At 39.4% G+C, this 18,600-nt stretch overlaps 1 protein-coding gene across 11 annotated transcripts in view; it reads right to left on the reverse strand.

Moving 5' to 3' along the window:
* The window catches only part of shank3a (SH3 and multiple ankyrin repeat domains 3a), a 136,200-nt gene that overhangs the window by 105,187 nt on the left and 12,413 nt on the right, over nucleotides 1-18,600 (reverse strand). For 10 of the 11 annotated variants that reach the window (XR_005114226.2, XM_037450566.2, XM_037450563.2 and 7 more), the window contains exons 2-3: nucleotides 17,165-17,280; nucleotides 886-1,349 (exon numbers count right to left, since the gene is read on the reverse strand). Coding sequence is in view for 10 of the 11 variants with exons in the window: in XM_037450566.2 (XP_037306463.2) it covers nucleotides 886-1,203 (318 nt within the window). In the remaining variant the exon portion in view is untranslated. The remainder of the gene's footprint in view (nucleotides 1-885; nucleotides 1,350-17,164; nucleotides 17,281-18,600) is intronic. The other variant, XM_037450565.2, reaches the window with a different exon arrangement.

Here is an 18,600-nt window from a genome sequence, read left to right on the forward strand (position 1 = left end):
GAAGAATGAAGTATATATATTGAACACAACTACAACAATTAATCCAAAGGTATTGTTTTTGTAGTGCCCAAATAATAACTCAAACATGACAGTATAGCTGTTGCTGACTCAATATTAATTAGAATAGAAGCTTGAACAATGATTTAATAACTGGACATTTGCTGTACTCCATGTCGCTTCTGCAGCAAACAAACAGGACAGTATGGCCACAGTGATTTAGAATAGACCATAACGTATGTTAAAGAATAACCTGAGGAAAGGAACAATGCCACAGTCTAATGGTGCAGCGTTTTGTCCTGTGGCTGCAATACGACACAAGATACATGCTATCTTAAGGTATTCATGCATAACCATGGTTCATAAAGATAAGTTAATATCTCTTATTCTGTCTCGGCATAGAGCGGAAACAGGGAGATGCAAAGTTGCACAGTTCATAACTATCTTGATTCTCTCCCATACCTCTTAAATACCTCTTAAAGCCTTCTTTATCCCTGATCCCGTCTTTGCTCTGCCTACCCCCCTCCCCCACTCCAACCCTAAGTGGCCAGTTGTCAAAGTCAGCTGAAGCCAAGTTAATGAAGAGGTGGATTTATTAGCCAGACGTCAGTGGAATAGGCGGGGACGAGTGGAACCCCCAGAAGCCAGAATGCAAATACAGCCAGCCACCAAGTGTGCATACCAAAACAAAGAAAGTGCGGCAAAAAGAGAAAAAAGATGGGTAGGATAGGGTAAAAAAAAAAAGAAAAACTGAACATTCTAAAGAGAAGCTGAAACCAAAAAAGCAGACAGAAGACAGGTAGAAAGCACCCATTCAGAGAGGAAGGGGGAGAGGCAGCCTCCCTATCTCTCATCCTCTCCGGCAGAGGCTACACAACGAGCTCCTACCGTCTGTTGGAGGTCTGGGATTCCAATGCGGATGACCACGGTGTTGCCGGTCGGCTCTTCCATGGGTCCTCTTGCCCTGTGGCTCTGCTCTGCACCGGGACAGAAAGCCGGAACACCGACAGGAATGGGAACACCGCCGTCCTCTTCCTGGGAGCTGCCGCTGTCAGTGCTGGCCCCCTGGCTGCCGTTTGATGTGTGTGTGTAAGGCAGTGCGAGTGTGCGCGAGTGTGTGTATGTGTGATGCTGCTGCTGCTGCTGCTGGTCCTGCCGTGGAGGGTTGGGTGGCTCATGTTTGCCGGCTGCCGGACGCAGAGGCATGCTCTGTATTAGGGGCTCGGTCTATGTCTCTCTCTCCAGACACACAAAATCACCCAGACACACACACACACAAACACACGCACACACACTCTGTTGGCTCTCGATTACACTACACGCACACACGGTTTGCAGCGTGCATCCCTCGCCTGCAAGAGAAAAGAGGGAGGGAGAGAAAGGCAGGGAAGGAGGGTGGGGGAATGGGCAAAGAGGAGGGATATTGGAGATGAAGGGGGAAAACACAAAAAGAAGATAAGTACCAGGGAAACTTGGAAATAAAACCGGAGAAGCATAGATAAAGCAGAATTGAAGAAATGACATTTATGAAAATGGTGCAAAATGACTTAATGCTAATCTGTGATTTGCATAAACGATAATCCTAATAAAATGAATCAAATAACACATTTAGTGTTTGAAAAGAAAAAAATAGATTAAATAAAGATTAAATACAAAAGGATTAGAGTTGGACGATTACTCAAAATCGGCATGAAACAAAATATTTAGTATTAACTATAATTATAATGTTTATTTAAGTAGTGTTTAAAAGCACCAGAAATACGCAATCAACATACACATAAAATCAACATCTTTACTATAGTTTGATGTCGCGCATTTGTTAATATGCGTAATAGATATAGTGCAGCGGCCCTGATGGTACACGGTTGCGGTCACACACTGTTGCTCTTGCTGTAGTGCGCACTGTGGTGACGTCGAGACATAATGGGGGATTGTTCATGCGGATCAATGCTGGGCAGGATTTGGCCTTCAGGGTTCACTTTATCTACCCATAAGGGCTGTCACTGATTAAATAGTTCCCCTTTAAACAAAGTGACACATCGTCATAGATAGAGCAAGCTGCCATACATCGTTTTAGGTGTTTGTTGGAGGTCTTACGGCCAAGGGTCATCCTCATTCACTCGGTTTGCAGACCCCGAAGCACTGAGATCGGGACTGTGAGTAAGGGCTAAACAAATAATGTCAATCTTAACTTTGATCCGCACATGTCCCTTTGGATGCATTTTTTACATGCATCCAAAGGGATTGCATGGTCTGTGACCCTTGTGTTTATTGAAGAAAGATGTGTTGACCAAATTAAAGGCTTAATATATTTGCCTGTTCAGTTTATGCTAGCAGACATTGGTACCTCTGTGTGGCGTGTAGGGCAAATGAGGGCTGAATAAGGGCTTGAGCATTGCCAGTGTCAAAGCCAACCATTTCAATAATCGATATCGCCAAGGACAGAAAAAATGCATTTTTCCCTTGTCTGTGACATATTAGTTGTTATGTTCAGTAAGTGCTCTGTTCTGTTTTCAGTGTCATCACTGTGCAACTTGACCCAACAATCTTGCTACAGCTTTTTCCTGTTGAATGGAATTTAAAGCATGCACTTCAGGGAATACAAGTGGTGAAGGCTCTGAAGCTGCAGTTAAATAAGATAATTTGATCTTTTCCGTGAACACACAAATGTAGATCTATATGGGCATAAACATGCACATAAACACAAAATAGACTTTCACAGAAGTACAGGCTGCAGGAATATTTACACTGATGATATACCCCATAGTTAAGAAGCAATAATCTATTTTGCTTGAATTTCATTTAATACAAATATGGAGGAGAAGTTGATAACTGCAGTGCAGGGCTCTTGTGTGGACAGCTTAACTTATCTTTTTAAAGACAAGTTACTGTTCCAAAATTGAAATCTGCAACTTAAAAAATCAGGTAAGAAACTTGCCATTGCTGCAAACTTCATATTCACTTCTCATTGTTATTTTCCTCAAGCAGAAGGTTGGCTTTATGTATTCATCGCCTGCACTTCAGATGCTTACATGCAAGCATGCTGGACAGTCTACAGTGCAAAATCCCATCAGCTTTGGAGAAAGAGCATGGCAGGTAGTACTAATACATTAGAGGATTTAGCAAATCACTCAGCCTGTATCGTCTACAGCCAGCCACGTCTTTGGGGCAGGGGAAATTGATAACTCTCACCTCGACCTTGTAGGGTGGCTCAATATTCATTTTTTATAGAGAAATGCTGTGCCCTCACAGCACCGTAAAACTGACTGAATGATATGAATGACATTAATCAATGTTTTAAGTTGTGTATTTACCCATATTATTTGCAGGTTTTCTGATTTTTTTTTTAAAAGGCTGATATCGGAGTACATGAACAGCATGACAAACAATACCAGATCACACAATTAGAAGGATTAAGAATGTGGCAAAGGGACCTAAAATGGCTTTCCAATAGGGAAATATCATTAGCGAGGGCGAGATCAGGGAAGGATTTCATCCTACTTGCATCATTCAAGGATAGCTGTGTCGGAATCAGAACTCAAAGAGATCTACATCCACGGAACCTAGTTATCTGGTTTTACAAATGATATACTACCCAATTTAGAGAGACTGCTGGAAAGAGGGCTACCTTTCATAACATGTTCTATAAGTCCCTGCAGTTTATCAGTCTTACTCCCATTGCGGGGGAACATTAAGTTAGAGGACTAGAATTACAAGAAGTCCAGCTCCAGTGCCTCAGCTTACAGCTACGGCCTCCTCTCTTCCACCCGATCCCCTCTCACCCCATCTATGGCACTCTAGTCCAGTGAAAACAAAGGGCATAATTCATGAGCATACAGAGCAGTATGTGTGCATGGATCCAGTGCAATGTTTGCATGTTTCTGAAACATCAGCTGGGTTGGAAGTGTTTTTCCACAGAGCTCTACATGAGGGCATTCCCAAATACAACTGAAACCCACAGCCAGCCATCGAGCAAGCCGCCCTCGATGCATCCCTGTCAGACGCCCATGACGAGAAAAAAAAGGTCCTAGAGCAGAGGTTAGGGGGCAGAAAGATAAGGCAAGTTAACTGAGGTAGCATGAAGCAGAGAAGTTCGGAGGGGATGTGGCTAAGGCAGTCAGCGGGCCGAGAAGAAAAATAGAGAAAAGAAGCGTGGTAAAAAAAAGGGAGGGGGGCAGAGTGATGACAAAAAAAGGAAGGTGGGAGAGCCTGTGAGAGGGAGGGAGAGCATTACATACAGTCAGCTTTGACAAACCAGCCATAGCCTGTGGCCTGGAGTAAATGTGATAACTGTTCACAGACCCCATCAGAGTTTACTTCACGCTCCTCTACACCTGGTAAAGCAAATGTCACGGCCACTCACAAACTGAAGTCACCCGAGGCCACACACACACTTTATCCCTCTGTTGCTTAACATTTCCATTCGTTCTATCTTTTATATTTACCTACATCCCTTTCATCTGAATGCATTAATGCATTTGTAAGGCCGAGATGCATCAAATAAACGGGCGATGGGCCTTTGATCATCTGCCATTGTCTGCCATTGGGTTGATCAATATCAGTTCCAGAACAGAAGTTCACGAGTGTGATAAATGTGATATTACTGGGAGGTAGAGGGACACATACATATGTATGGAGTTTAATCCCCACCCCCCTCGCTCTCTTTATTTTGTGCTTTTATGGTACCCGGAGTAGCCAAAATGACACAGAAAGATTCACATTACTGCAACAATATACAATCTATAACATATCTTACATCCAGGAAATGTTGTTGAATATGTGAAAAAAAGTTTGCACATATATTCCACAGTTGTGGCTTTGCTGATAGCTTTTGTGATTGATACTGCAGAATTGTTGACTGATAAGGACAGGTTTGTTTTTCACGACTAACAGCAGGCCTTGCTCTGCCTAGAAAACAAGGCATGTGTATGGTTAATTGTCTAAAAGTAGAGTAAAAGTCAAATACATTTTATAGCACCTTTTCTCAAAAGTCCCAAAGTGCTAAATAAAGCGGTAGAGTGGAAAATATTTTTGATAATCAGTAATCACCACACATTGATTGACAGCCTGAGTTGGCTTTGTGATGAGGCTGCTTGAAGGAGACCACCCTCGACTCAACGTGGATGTTTGATGACGTTTACTGTGCTGCAGCATCTGTCAAAGCCCAGAATGTGAGGGTGGTCCACTTTAAATTACAAGCATCCAGAAATGCAAACATTGATTGTGTGTTAGTTTGTACATGCATTTGCGTAACGTTTCAATGGACACACACACACACACGCACATACACAGCCAGCTCACACAGATTAACCGCTCAGTGTAAACAAAACACTCTGACCCATTCAGAGTTTAGGGCCACATGCAGAGACCCCATACGGAAAATTAGCCTTGCGCTAAAAGCTTTTGGAATCAATATTGTACAGTAGCTGCACCACATCCCAAAGCCACTTTCTCTACTTCGCATGGGCTGACACAGCAAGCGGATGAACCCCTCCTTTTTTCACAGACACAGTCAACGTGCGTGTAAGCAACAGTGACACTGTAACTAATCGTTATACCTTTTACGGGTTCAAATATTAATATTTGTTTTGATTTGGTCGGCAGGGTGGAAATCCTGCTTGACGAGCTGCTGTACTATGACTTTTCAATCTGTCACCCCTGCAGACAGGACTGGAAATATGACAGACTGATAGTGGTAAATATGTTTATAGAAAATCTATTTTTTTCTCAGCAAAGAGAACATTTGAGGACATGGCTTTTGCTACACGCTGTCTGAGAAATGTTGTTCTGAGCCATGATGTGACATTCTCTTCACCACAACGCTGGTTTGCGCTACAAGATTATTTGACAGACAACACCACAGAAACATACAGTTCCAGAAATATACAAAATCCAACAATATGCAAGAAACTAAGCAGAAAATACACACAATCGCGCTGAAAATTTTGATCCACCTATATCCGTCAATAAATCTGTCTCTACATAGATTGTACGGCGGGTGTGTAGCTTGAATAGATTTTAGGGTTGCAGAGAGGAACAGAAAAATGCAGAAAATTGTGTGAACCAAAATCTATTTCCACATAGCATCCGTAAAGATTTTTCACTGCTGTTATTGCTTCATCTTGTTCAATTTATTCTTTCACGATCGGCCTTTTTATGAATTCTCTCTCTGTGACCAAAGATAGTTGTGGCTGTACACTATCTGTTGATCTCTGTGTTTCCAGAGTTTCTGCTGGAGTGACAGTTGCCTCTTTGATGCAGGATGCCTATAAATAAATCAATTGGGCTCCCCAGTGAGAGGTTTCATAATGCTGTAGGCAATTAAGACCTGGTTGTTCTGCCTCAACTCTCCATACACCACCAGAACTGGCAGACTGTGGATGCAAGGTAGGTCAAGGATGTCACTGTGGCTAGGCTTATAACTGTAAAATATATGTTTCACAGGGTGGGGAATCAGGATTTGTGCCTTTTAACTTACAAAAGTGCCAAGATGCTTAATGCAGTGTTAATCCGTTCTTATTACCAGGTGTACTGATTGGCTGTGTAAGAAGGCGGTGTGTCTTTCAATCTGAATCAGTATTTCGTCAACCCTTAGTGAAATCCAATTGCCCACGTACGTTTTAACATGAAGGGATAGAAAAATGTTTTCCTGGTGAAGATATTAGAACAGCACGTACGTATTCTCCAAGCAAACATCTCGTCAATTTATTCCCATAAATACGATGTTTCCAAACATTTGCTGAAAAAACATAATAATGGTCAAGCCAAAAGTACAATTATCCAAGTACTTCAGAGGTTTGAAGTCATTTGACTGCTAAACAATGAGGGTCATAAAAGCCACCTGAAGATCAAAACTAGTTCTTAAGAGACACGCGTTTCTAATTTTAACATCTGAAACGTCTGCCTTTGTGTCTGCGTGCATGGCCTCTTCACATATCTTGAAAACTGCTCATTCGATCTACTTCACACTTGGTGGATTTAGCCGGCGGGCCTATGGATGTGCAATGTCAAAGTTGAGTGTCAATCCAGAGTGCAAAGCAATAAACCCATTCCAAATGTTCACACGCACCAGGCTGGCACTGCAACAGTAATGCTAAAGTACAGATTAAGACAAGACAACTTTTACTTTAAGCCATATCCCAATAACCCTACTTACAGAGTACCTTCTTTGCCTAAATCACAGTACACATTTTTCATCATGCAGACAACTCTTAGGATTGTTTCATACGGCGTTCTCCAGAAGCAGATTTGTGGAAAGAGGACCAAAATCTTAAAAGCATGCACGTGTCTTACGCTCAGAATAAGACACATGAATTCCCAAGCCAGCAATCATTTCAAAGGACAGGAACATGGCAGAAAGAAGTGGTTTCAATAATAACACATATACTCTGTGCACAGAAAATGCTCTTTTTAGAGGATAAGAGGAAAATGTTGTTGTTTTTTTTGGTTGACATTACTCAACATGACGGAATGTAATGCTGCAACAATTAAAAGATGAAATACTTTATTTTGAAATTTTCAAAAGCTTTCTATTGTGTAAATTATTCCTAAATGCATGCCTTATTTTACATGAAGAACATATATCTATTTAGTAGTAGTTATTATTCATAATTCGTTAGATCATTTGAAAACTGATACAATTGAAACTTCTTTTTTATTTGTACAGGTAGTCAGCTGTTGAAAAGATATGGACGTATAACTTGGTAATAAATGGGACTAAATTAAAGTGGGAAAACAATTTAAATAAGAAACGACTCAAGTCTTTCGAGCTATGAATTTGGTTTTTGACACATAATATTTGCCACAAACAACAATGCGGAATATAGCCTGACATACTCCCTCCATACAGCAATAAATATTTCACGCTGTTTACTCATTGCTGCCTTTAAACCCAAAAGCATTCTCTCTTTGTGTGTGCTTTTATGTACCCACATCCATGCAATATTGATAAAAGAAATCCAATGGAGTTATATAAGGGAAAATTAACATGGCAGGAAAAAAAAAAGGAAAAGTGCTCCTTCTCTTATTTTTGCACATTTGGGAAGTGAAGGTAAGCGGTTATTCATTAGCACATACAGATCAACCCATATGATCGCTTTCAACCAGAGGTACAAACAAGGTTGAGAGGCAGAAAGCCATCTATTCCTGAGCTTTTACTATCGATCTGCATATGTCCTCCGTGAGGGAAACATGCTGTATCTGGGTCACAATCCACTGCAATGGCAGTATGACATGTCAAACTAGAGCTATGATTTAGGGTACGATTCATCGAAACATCACTCAAAAAGTCTGAAACCGGTGTGTGTGTTTGTGTATGCGTGTGGGCTTAGGCGTGTGCTTAGGAGTGTGTGTCTGTGTGTATGTAGTAGGGTAAAGTAGGGTAAAGATACTAGGATTGTTAAAATCTACAAAGCCTCGGCAGTGGAGCCGAGGCTAAATGATTGGGCAAATCAGGAAGACCACACACTATGATTGTCAATGCAGTATCACAATTTTGCAAGAACACAAAATCTTGCCTGGGAGATTATTTAAAAAAAATGAATTTGAAATAGTCTTTATAGCCTTAGGTTATGCAACTGAAGCGGAAAGGTTACAGGGGAAACATGCTAAATCGTAATGGTCAATGGAAAGGTGTGTATGAAGTTAAAGGAGATTCAATGGAGCTTTGCACAGAAACTTGTGTGAACCGATTTGGCTAAAAAATCACATTGTCCATATTTTCAGAATACTTTTTGAAGTACTTACATATGCCAGTGGTCTCTAAAATAAAAAAATAAAACTTAAATTATCTTACAAATGGATCAGTTAATCAGGTAATTTATCAGTCCGATGACATCAGGACTGCTCCGATGACATCAGGACAGAGAGCCTCTACATCTTCCGTCGAAAACTCAAGACACACCTCTTTAGACTCTACCTTGACTAAAACACTAGCAAACCGTAGCACTAAAAAATGATAGCACTTAAATTGTACTTATAATGGCACTTTTTTATAACATGTTTTGAAACTGCTTATTTGATGAAAATTGTACTTTCTGATTACTTGTTCTTCTGAGTTTGTATCTCTATGTGGAAATGCACTTATTGTACGTCGCTTTGGATAAAAGCGTCAGCTAAATGACATGTAATGTAATGTAATCAGAATTTTTTAAGCCCAGCCACTGTGATTTCATCGCCTGATTTAACGGACCATGGTAATGGCAGACTGGATTCATCTGTTTCATTGTGATTACCCAAGTAATCGACCCAACACTCAGGAGGAACTTACCAACCTAACAACAAAACCACGAATAACAAGCTGCCCTTGAGCAAAATTAGACAACAATGGCCAATGACCAGATATTGTAACCATCTGAAGGGTCAAAACCTTACGTGTAATAAAATGTTCATGCGGTTAATATAGATAAATTTAATAAATGTAAGCCTTTTCAACAACTATTTCTAGAAGCTTGAATATCAAAAGATTTTTTTACGATTTCATGCACCAGACAATTGATGAATTAACCCCTTTTCAGCCGATATAGATCATGTTGCTAAGGTCCTCTCCAAGCTCTGGTAAAAAGAACATTGTGAAGAACAGAGTTGATCCATGTCGGTGAATATTAATGCACAAACTCCAAGTGGACTAAAACAATCAATAATCTCAGCAATTTCATTTTTCACAAAGTCTGTGAAATGATTATGTGGTCCTCATTTTCACTCCCAACACGACTCTCCTCCCTCCCCCCACATCTCTCTTTTCTTTTGCTCATCCCCTTCCCACATCCAAAATGTGTCTGTTGTCGAATGTGTCGTGACTGTCTGCCATGTGCAGTAATTACAGTACAGCAGTAGGAGCAGTGCAGTAGAGAGAGAAGCAGCATATTAGACACGACCGCATAGGGCAACGCATTTCAGAGCTATAGGCTGCAGCATTCCATACCAGAACTAGCACATATCTTTATTTCCCCTTATTTAGAAACATCACACAGCCATTAAAAAGTCGATTTAATGTCACATGAGTTGCAGACAAGGAGACTTGGATTAATTTCCCAGTGCAAATGTATTAGATGCAGTCCATTGATAAAAAGAGGACCACTGTGAGACACGTAGTTAAACCAGACTCCTACATTCCCGTTTGTCTAAAACACATACAAACACACACACACACACACGTTGATGTACTGCCTATCACCAAGGCAGTGACAGCACTCGCAGTGGGCCAGGAGCAGTGAAGAGTTTATGATGTCGGGAATAATAGCTGCAGTTAAACATAACTTCATTATCAAATGCACCTTTGAGACAATGGTGTCAAAGTCAAAGGGTGAACACTTAATAACAAGAGAAAGCACATGTCAGCTTGGGATGGTGTGGGATGACACATTCACTTGCACAGTTGCTACACAAATTAATGGATAAACAAACCAGACAATTTAGATGCTACTTATAACACCAAGAGGAATTGTACTTTTTCTGCCACAAACATTGTTGATGGGGGGAATTGTAGCATTAAGAGTTTAAAAAACCTACTACAAAGATACTTTGGGGCGTATTAGTTCCAAATGATGATATTAAGAACAGTCAATGTATTCAAGTACAACTGCTACTACTAGCTACTGTCTGATTACGTTATTCTTTTAAAATGTGTTTAAAGTTTTTCCTAAATGGTTTATTTTCAATTTGCCGTTGTGACGAATTGCAAACTTTATATATTTTTCACTCATACTGAAGAACATTCACACAGAAGAAAGCTTATTGTCATGTAATAAAAATAAGAATAATAATAATAATACAAAAATATTTTTTTTCATAGCGCTTTTCTGGGGGCTCAAAGACAAGAGAAAAGAAAAAGACAGAAACACTAACACTAGTCAGTATGTGAGTCTGTGTGTTTGTGTGTTGTTGTGATCTTACTATCTGGACCGCTGTGTGACGGTTTAAACATGACACGGTCAGATACTATGTCTACTGGCAGGTTTTCAGGCTAAAATACTGCTCACTAAGCCTGTACAGGATAAATTAAATTAAGTGCTTTTCCATTCTTGATCCAATGCATATTTTGGAGTGAGTGCAATTATCATTCCCCAATGAACCTCCTTCCCACACGGGCTCCGCATACTTCTTTCATCCATTTTTTCAACTTCCTCCACTGGCTCCCCTCAAACAGCCTTTATTCCACTTTACATTACTACATATAGCAGAAAATGAATATGCAAGTAAGAAGGGTTGTTCCAGAAACCTGACCTCACAATGCATTAAGAGCTCAAGTGGTTCAGATGAATGGGGACTAATGAGTGGCCTTGACAGTCTTGGGATTGACTTTATACGCATAATAATGTATTTATGCGTATTTCTATTCCCTGGATAATTAACAGATATATTGTAACTTTATATGAGGTCATCGTCCTTAGGCTTTAAGAACAGAATTATGCAGATATAAGTTTAAAAAAAAACAAGGATTAAACTGCAGCAGAAAAGTCTGTGGATAAAATTCCCTGTGCAGATTCTGATACTAATGGTGTTTGTTGCTCAGCTCACGTGTCAGTCACTGCGTTGTATCTGTCCTGTATGAATTAGTTTATTTAGGTAACTTCTTTTTTTACAGAAAATATGGCTGTATTTGAGTGGCAAAGTAAAAATTAATCAGCAGCGTTATAATGTTGAATACACAGGCTTTAAAAGATGCTTTTCTGACGCGCATTATCAAACGACACAGCAGACAGGTACAATACCATATTAAATGGATATTTCACATACACACACAAATTTCTCTTCTACTCTCGAAGTAAGAAAAGGAATAATTTAATGGAGCATATCCTCTCGCCTGTCCCAGAGTTGCTGTCACTTTCTTAAACTGACAATTTGATGTGTGTAAATATTTTTATTAGTATTTGCAGACATCGTGTAAATTTAACAACATATTGGGCCTGAACTGTATCTTCATAAATAAACTCTAAAAAAGACCAATATAAATGATGATAATCTCTTCAAGTATTAGTCCAGCAATAGAATAGAAAGAATTAAATATCTACATTGCTCACTCGCCTTTATGTACCCGAACATTCCCAGATTGAGGTGACAGATTTAGTATAAAAATGTTCTTTAGTGGGATCACTTCTAAGCCCTCAAAGCCTACAAAGGCTTAGAGAGAGAAAAAGACAGAGAGAAAGAGGGAGAGCAAGAGCGGAAGGAGGATCAGGGATGAGAAACAGGAATAAATAAAGCAACAGAGAAATCAATCAAGCAACTTTTCTCAAAAAATGCACGTTTTCCCACTCTAAAGTGAGGTATGGTTATGAACCAAATATAAAAACATATAACTTAATGATCATTGACCTTCCTGAGCAAAGAATCTTGGGGTTGACAGTGCGAGCTGATAATGGACAGGTCTTATATGGGCTCTGCATTACTTATTGACAGTCACGCAGCTTTTCCGATGTATAATATGTAACCTAAATTGTTCAGTTATAATCATTTAGATCAGTTCAGCGCTACGCATGGCTGTGATGAAAACTAATGCAGATTGTGTGGTGGTGTAATCCTCAGAGCCCCTTTGGGACAGCACAGACCCCAACTAACGTTCACGTACACAGACTTAGTGTTGAGGCATTTGTTAATGTTGTAAACGTCCTTTCGCCGCTCCCTCATTAATTCAGCCCAGAGGATCACAGAGAGGGAGAGGGATGAATAAAGACAGAGAGAATAAGAGACAGAGAGAGAGGGAGAGAAGCAGGCATTTGAAGTTGAGTCAATTAACCGGCAGTCTAAAGGCAGGCCAAGATTTTTCCTCTCTTTTACAGATATATGCTAAAGAAAATCATGCAAATCTCTTCCCTCAAATGCTGCAGTTGGAACAAATGGTCAGGCAAGGGTCATACATCTACATTTTAGAATTACTACGTAATATTCTTTGTGTATCCTTTGTAACCTATTTGTATAAGCAAGTTATTCAAACTTTCAGAGATAATACTTTACAAACACACACACACACAGGAACTTGGTGTCTCAGGCTCTACTCTCTCCCTTCTCTCATCCTACCTTGACGGTTGCACCTATCGGGTAACTTGGGAGAGGATCAGTGTTGAAACCTATTACTACTGGAGTTCCTCAAGGCTCAGTCCTGGGTCCCCTCCTCTTCTCAATCTACACCAACTCTCCTGCTCTGTCATTCGCTCGCATGGTTTAATCTACCACAGCTATGCCGATGACACACAACTAATTCTCTCCTTTCCTCACTCAGACAATCAGGTGACGGTATGGATCTCTGCCTGTCTGACTGACATCTACGTGTTAACGTTGACTTTGACTGCTAGCAACCTTGGTGTGACACTTGACAGCCAACTCTCCTGGACTCCCAACATTACAGCGACAATACGATCCTGCAGATACACGCTCTACAACATCAGGAGAATACGACCCCTTCTCACTCAGAAGGCAGCGCAGGTGCTGATTCAAGCTCTCCTGGCAGGTCTCCCGGCCACCGCCATTCGACCTCTGCAGAGCATCCAGAATGCAGCAGCTCGACTGGTCTTTAACCTTCCTAAATTCTCCCACACTTCACTCCTCCGCTCTCTTCACTGGTTACCAGTGGCTGCCCGCTTCGAGTTCAAAACATTGGTGCTCACGTATCATGCTGTGAATGGATCGGGTCCAGTCTACATTAAGGACATGGTCAAACTCTACATCCCAACCCACACACTCTCTACATCTGCCAAACTGCTTGTTCCTCCCTCACTGAGAGCAAAACACTCGACAAGATCGCAACTCTTTGTTGTCCTTGCTCCAGAAATGGTGGAACGAACTCTCTGGTGACATCAGCACCGCGGAGAAGCTTTACATCTTTTGCCGCAAACTAAAGACACACCTCTTCAGACTACACCTCGACTAAAAACACTAACAAATTGTAGCACTTAAATTGTACTTATAAAGGCTCTTATCTATAGCAAGTTGTAAATCGACTTATTTGATGAAATTGCACTTTGTTATTTCTACTTCTTCTGAGTTTGTATCCTTATGGTTGAAATGCACTTATTATAAGTCGCTTTGGATAAAAGCGTCAGCCAAATGACATGTAATGTAATGTAAAGAATACTCCTAAAGTATGGATGCTGTGTACAGGCAACGAGATGGGACGCTGGTCTGGTGAAGTTGCATGTGCATGCCCGAGACACCACTGAAATCAGAGTAGACACTGAGACAGATGGTGATTTCACACCAGCATGAGAAAGGAAATGGCTGTTTAACATCAAAACTCAGCACATTATTTTGAAACCAGCTGGCCAGGCACAAAATAGGATCGTGAGTCTGGGGAAGCAGCCAAGCTTTTAAGCAGAGGTCTCAGAGAAAAAGCAAACCAGGCCAGTTGGAAAGCTGCCCCTGCGTACTCCTGTTTAAGATGTCTGCATGATTATGATTCAATTTGCGTATTTTGGAAAATCGTGACTAAGACAAATGATGAATAGTAAGAAGACACAGGACGAAAGCTGCGAAATGAGCAAACAAACCAAATTTCTATATGGGTATTCATTTTTTAAATTTTTAAATTTTAACTTTAAACAATGGACATGACTGGTACATCAAATATTTAATATCCATTCACTTTTTCGCATTGTGCCTGTATGGGAATTACATCTCATCATATCAGCCCATGTACTAGCAGTATGCATACAGGAAGTGTTTCAACAATTGTTATTTCATTATTTAAGATGTTTAAGTAATTTATTACTAGAATGAATATGAATTTAAACAAATGTAGCAGTAAACTCTTTAAATTGCTTGACTAGAACATTTTTAAGAAGTTCCTATTTTTTAAATTTAAAAAAAGTAATTTTACCAATTAAGTAAAAACTGTTATGCACAAAAGTTAAATATAGCCAACATGGTAAATATAGCCAACAAGTGATTTGAAAAGAATAATTCATGTACTAAGAAAATATTGAAATGGATAGGATGTATTATGAAATAACTGTGGTTTGGCATGTACAGTATTTGTTCACTTCCACCAAACTGCTTACCTACTGTGCCTTTGATGGTGTTGTGTTGCAATTCCATTCTATTGAACATGTTGGAACATTAGGGTAGTGTGGGAAACAAAAGTATGTATGTACATTTCGCAAGTTTGAGGTTAAGATGGCTCAGTGATCACATGATGTTTCCTATGCCATGTTGTAAAGAAGACTAATGTTTCTACAGGAAATAAAAAGGAAAATGTAATTATTTTTCCTATTTGCATAATATATTTTCTGTACAAGAAATAAAGATAATATCTAAACAATTTCTCTCATCCTCCATCTCGAAAAGCCTACCAACCAAAAAATAGATAAGATGCATGAAACAGACTGGGCTAAAAAATTAATGAAGTCATCATGCATATTTAACAAGGACATGACAATGTCTCAAATGAAAAAGCATTGCGCGTTTGACGTCTGCAATTTAAAGAGCTTAACAACAATTGTATCTTCATTTTTTATCATCATTCATCTGTAAACACCTCTCTGTGACATTTCCTAATGCAGGTGGGTTGCTCTGACATAAATTTAAATAACATAACACGTGTACAGATAACATTTTTAATCAAAGCTGTAGGGTGTAAATCACATCATTTTAGGCTTTAGTATGGAGTGTTGCTTTTATAGGTTTTGGGTCAATGTTATTGAAAATGCAGAAAGTATATATTAAAATGAATAAATTAGGGCCGGGACTCGATTAAAAATATTAATCTAATTAATTAGAGGCTTTGTAATTAATTAATCGAAATTAATCGCATATATTATACATACAAATATTTGACCTGAGAACAGTGAGAAGTCATTTTTTTCACATGAATTTTTATTTTTGTTCAACCAATTCCAGTGTAGCAATAGCATATTTAGAAATATAGTACTTCCAGAAATTCAGGTAGCCTATAGGTAAGTAGACCTTCTGTAAACTAGGTTTTTTTAAGTAGACCAATACTTTCAAGTACATTCAGAACATTGGTTATTTTTTCAGACGTGGTCTTAGTTACCCTGGTCCTTAAACCAGTCCTGTGGTGCAGTGTGGGTTGGGTGTGGGTCCTTGTACTCGGGTCGGGCTAACGTTGACGCTAGCTGCTAATTGTTTTGCGTTGAGGTGATACTTGAGGCTCGATGCAAATTCCCTGTTGCATAGCTTGCACACAACCATGCTCTTATCGACACTTCCATCCGTTTGTTTTTTATAATAAAATTTCCCATTCACGGGGCCAACCGACACGGTCTCGTCAGCTTCTTCGTTCATGTTCACTGTGGTTTGTTGTTGTCTGAAGTCATGAACGCTAGTTGGTGCTCCAGTATAATCGGTCCGCCGAAACTCATCCAGTGAAAACATTCCGCGGTGCAAAAAATAAGTGTAAAAATGCATAAAAAATGTTTAATGTGTTATTTTTTGTGTAATTAATTAATCTTAATTCACATTGTAATCAATTAATCGTAATTAACGCGCTAAAGTCCCGGCCCTAGAATAAATGTAACTTTGTTATAATTATCAAAAATGTTTTGGCTTTCTGCACAAAATAAGGTATAAATATAAAAAGTTTTAGAGTTGAACATAATTTGGATTCAGTTTTAGAATTGTTTTAAAGAAAACCTTTTCATTTTTCAAACCTTATTTTTCACATTTTCAAAATGTTGTTTTAAATTGTTTGTCAGTCACAGGAATATGGTTTATAGTTCATAGTTGAATTGTAAATGTCGCAGTTTGCCTGCAGGCATCATTATGCTGTCACTGTCTACACACCCCTCTCAGTTGAGGGCCCCCACGCCAGACCACGGCCAAGACCCTGAAGCTTAAAAAATATGTTTTGAAAGTGAAAAAAATAGTAGTATCTATAAGTATCTAATTCAAAACAACTACAGAACTCATAACTATATTAAACTATATAAAATTTGCCCATTTTTATTTTTTATTACATTCTTATATTTTTCATAGTTCAAGCAAGAAATGGTAACGTTCAGTTTCAATTTTATTGAAACAATTGACCCATTTGGCTCCCCAGATCCAGAGATTTCTTCATTATTAGCCCTAAAAAAACCTGTTTTGTTACTAAGTATGTTTAACTCCAATTCCCTTTAGCATTTTCTGTTCATCAAAACATTTCACTAAAAAGGCAACACAGCGAGTTGGTGCAAGCATGTAATTACAAAGATGAAGAAGTCACAGAGTCACGTACCATGAACAGTCCAGCTTTCTGAATGGATGGACTAAGAACTCAGAGGTCTGCCTAGAGTCAATGGACGGGAGAACCAAACCTGTTCACGTGCACAGTCTACTGTGGGAATGCAGGATCTGGAGGGAGACACACAACGTTGAGAATTAGCAGAGGTAATAGGATCCCGGCTGTCCATCTGGCTTCATCCCAACACCACGCCACAAGCTATAAATAACACCTCAATGGGTAATAGTGGGGATTTACTTATTCTGTCACTTCTCAGAGAAGATGTTGTGTGCTCATGCAACAAAAGGAAAACAAATGGATATCAAAATAGACAGTTCTGACTCAATTTACATTTTCCAAAAAGCCACAACAATATCTATAAATTACTGGTATATTGTACTTTTTCACGTGAATAAATGTACGGTTTACTATTCGAAATTGCCTAGGGCTTCATCAAAACGGTAACTTTCTAAAAAACATTGACCAATGAGGGCGAACAGTGTTGCAAAAAGGAAGCTGAAATAGGAAAATATTGATGGGACCTCAAACAGAGAAGTAAAGTAAATGCACTGCTTTTTAAAAATTAACTCAACAAATACAGTATAATGACTTTTGAACTGTTGAATTGTATCGGTGAAAACAGCTGTGTGTCCAACATTATGAACACAAACAAAACAAAATGTATGACAACTGAGCCCTCACAGTTGAGCAAATTCCATCTGGTAGGCGGGTTTTTTTCCAGTTCAAATTGCAAGGAACAAGCAAGAGAAGGATGAGAAGATTATCATCATGATATTTTAAATTAGCGGATAAGAAGCGGTATTTTCACATAAAGCCATTAGAAAATACTTCCGAGTGCCATTTTGCTGGAAAACTCCAATGCTTCAAGAAGGTTTATCTTGCCATCACTAGTTTCTGTACACATCAGCTCATTTTTGTAGACATGCTCACCTTCATGAAATATATTTTTTTGAAAATGTTTGAACAAATGAAATAGAAAATTCTATCAGTCTTGTGCTTGCCTCGTCTCCATGTCATCTCCAACGCTGCACAGATACACACTCATCTAACCGCAGACACACAGTGACCTGATTCAAATCCAAGCATTCATTTGTCAGCGATCCCTTAGGTCCGTCACCTCTTTGAGGTCTATGATGGAGACAAGACAGCAGGATAGGAAGAGGCACAATTAGACAAGCAGACAGTACTGCTGTGAGAGGCAGTTGCTCTGCAATGCAGCCAGAGTCTTTGGTGTCTGTATGTCAAACGCCAGTGCACTCTATAGGAATACGATAACGAGGGCTGCAGAGAGCGAGAGGGAATGTAAAATGAAATATCAAACACAGAGCAGAGCTGTGAACAAACACAGCATGGCACCGAGTCATTCATTAAGACATAAATGGAAAGACTGACTAACATTGTACTCTATTACAATACCATGCAATAAACAT

Source organism: Pungitius pungitius, chromosome 6 (assembly GCF_949316345.1).
Source record: "Pungitius pungitius chromosome 6, fPunPun2.1, whole genome shotgun sequence".
In the NCBI taxonomy this organism is placed as follows: domain Eukaryota; kingdom Metazoa; phylum Chordata; class Actinopteri; order Perciformes; family Gasterosteidae; genus Pungitius; species Pungitius pungitius.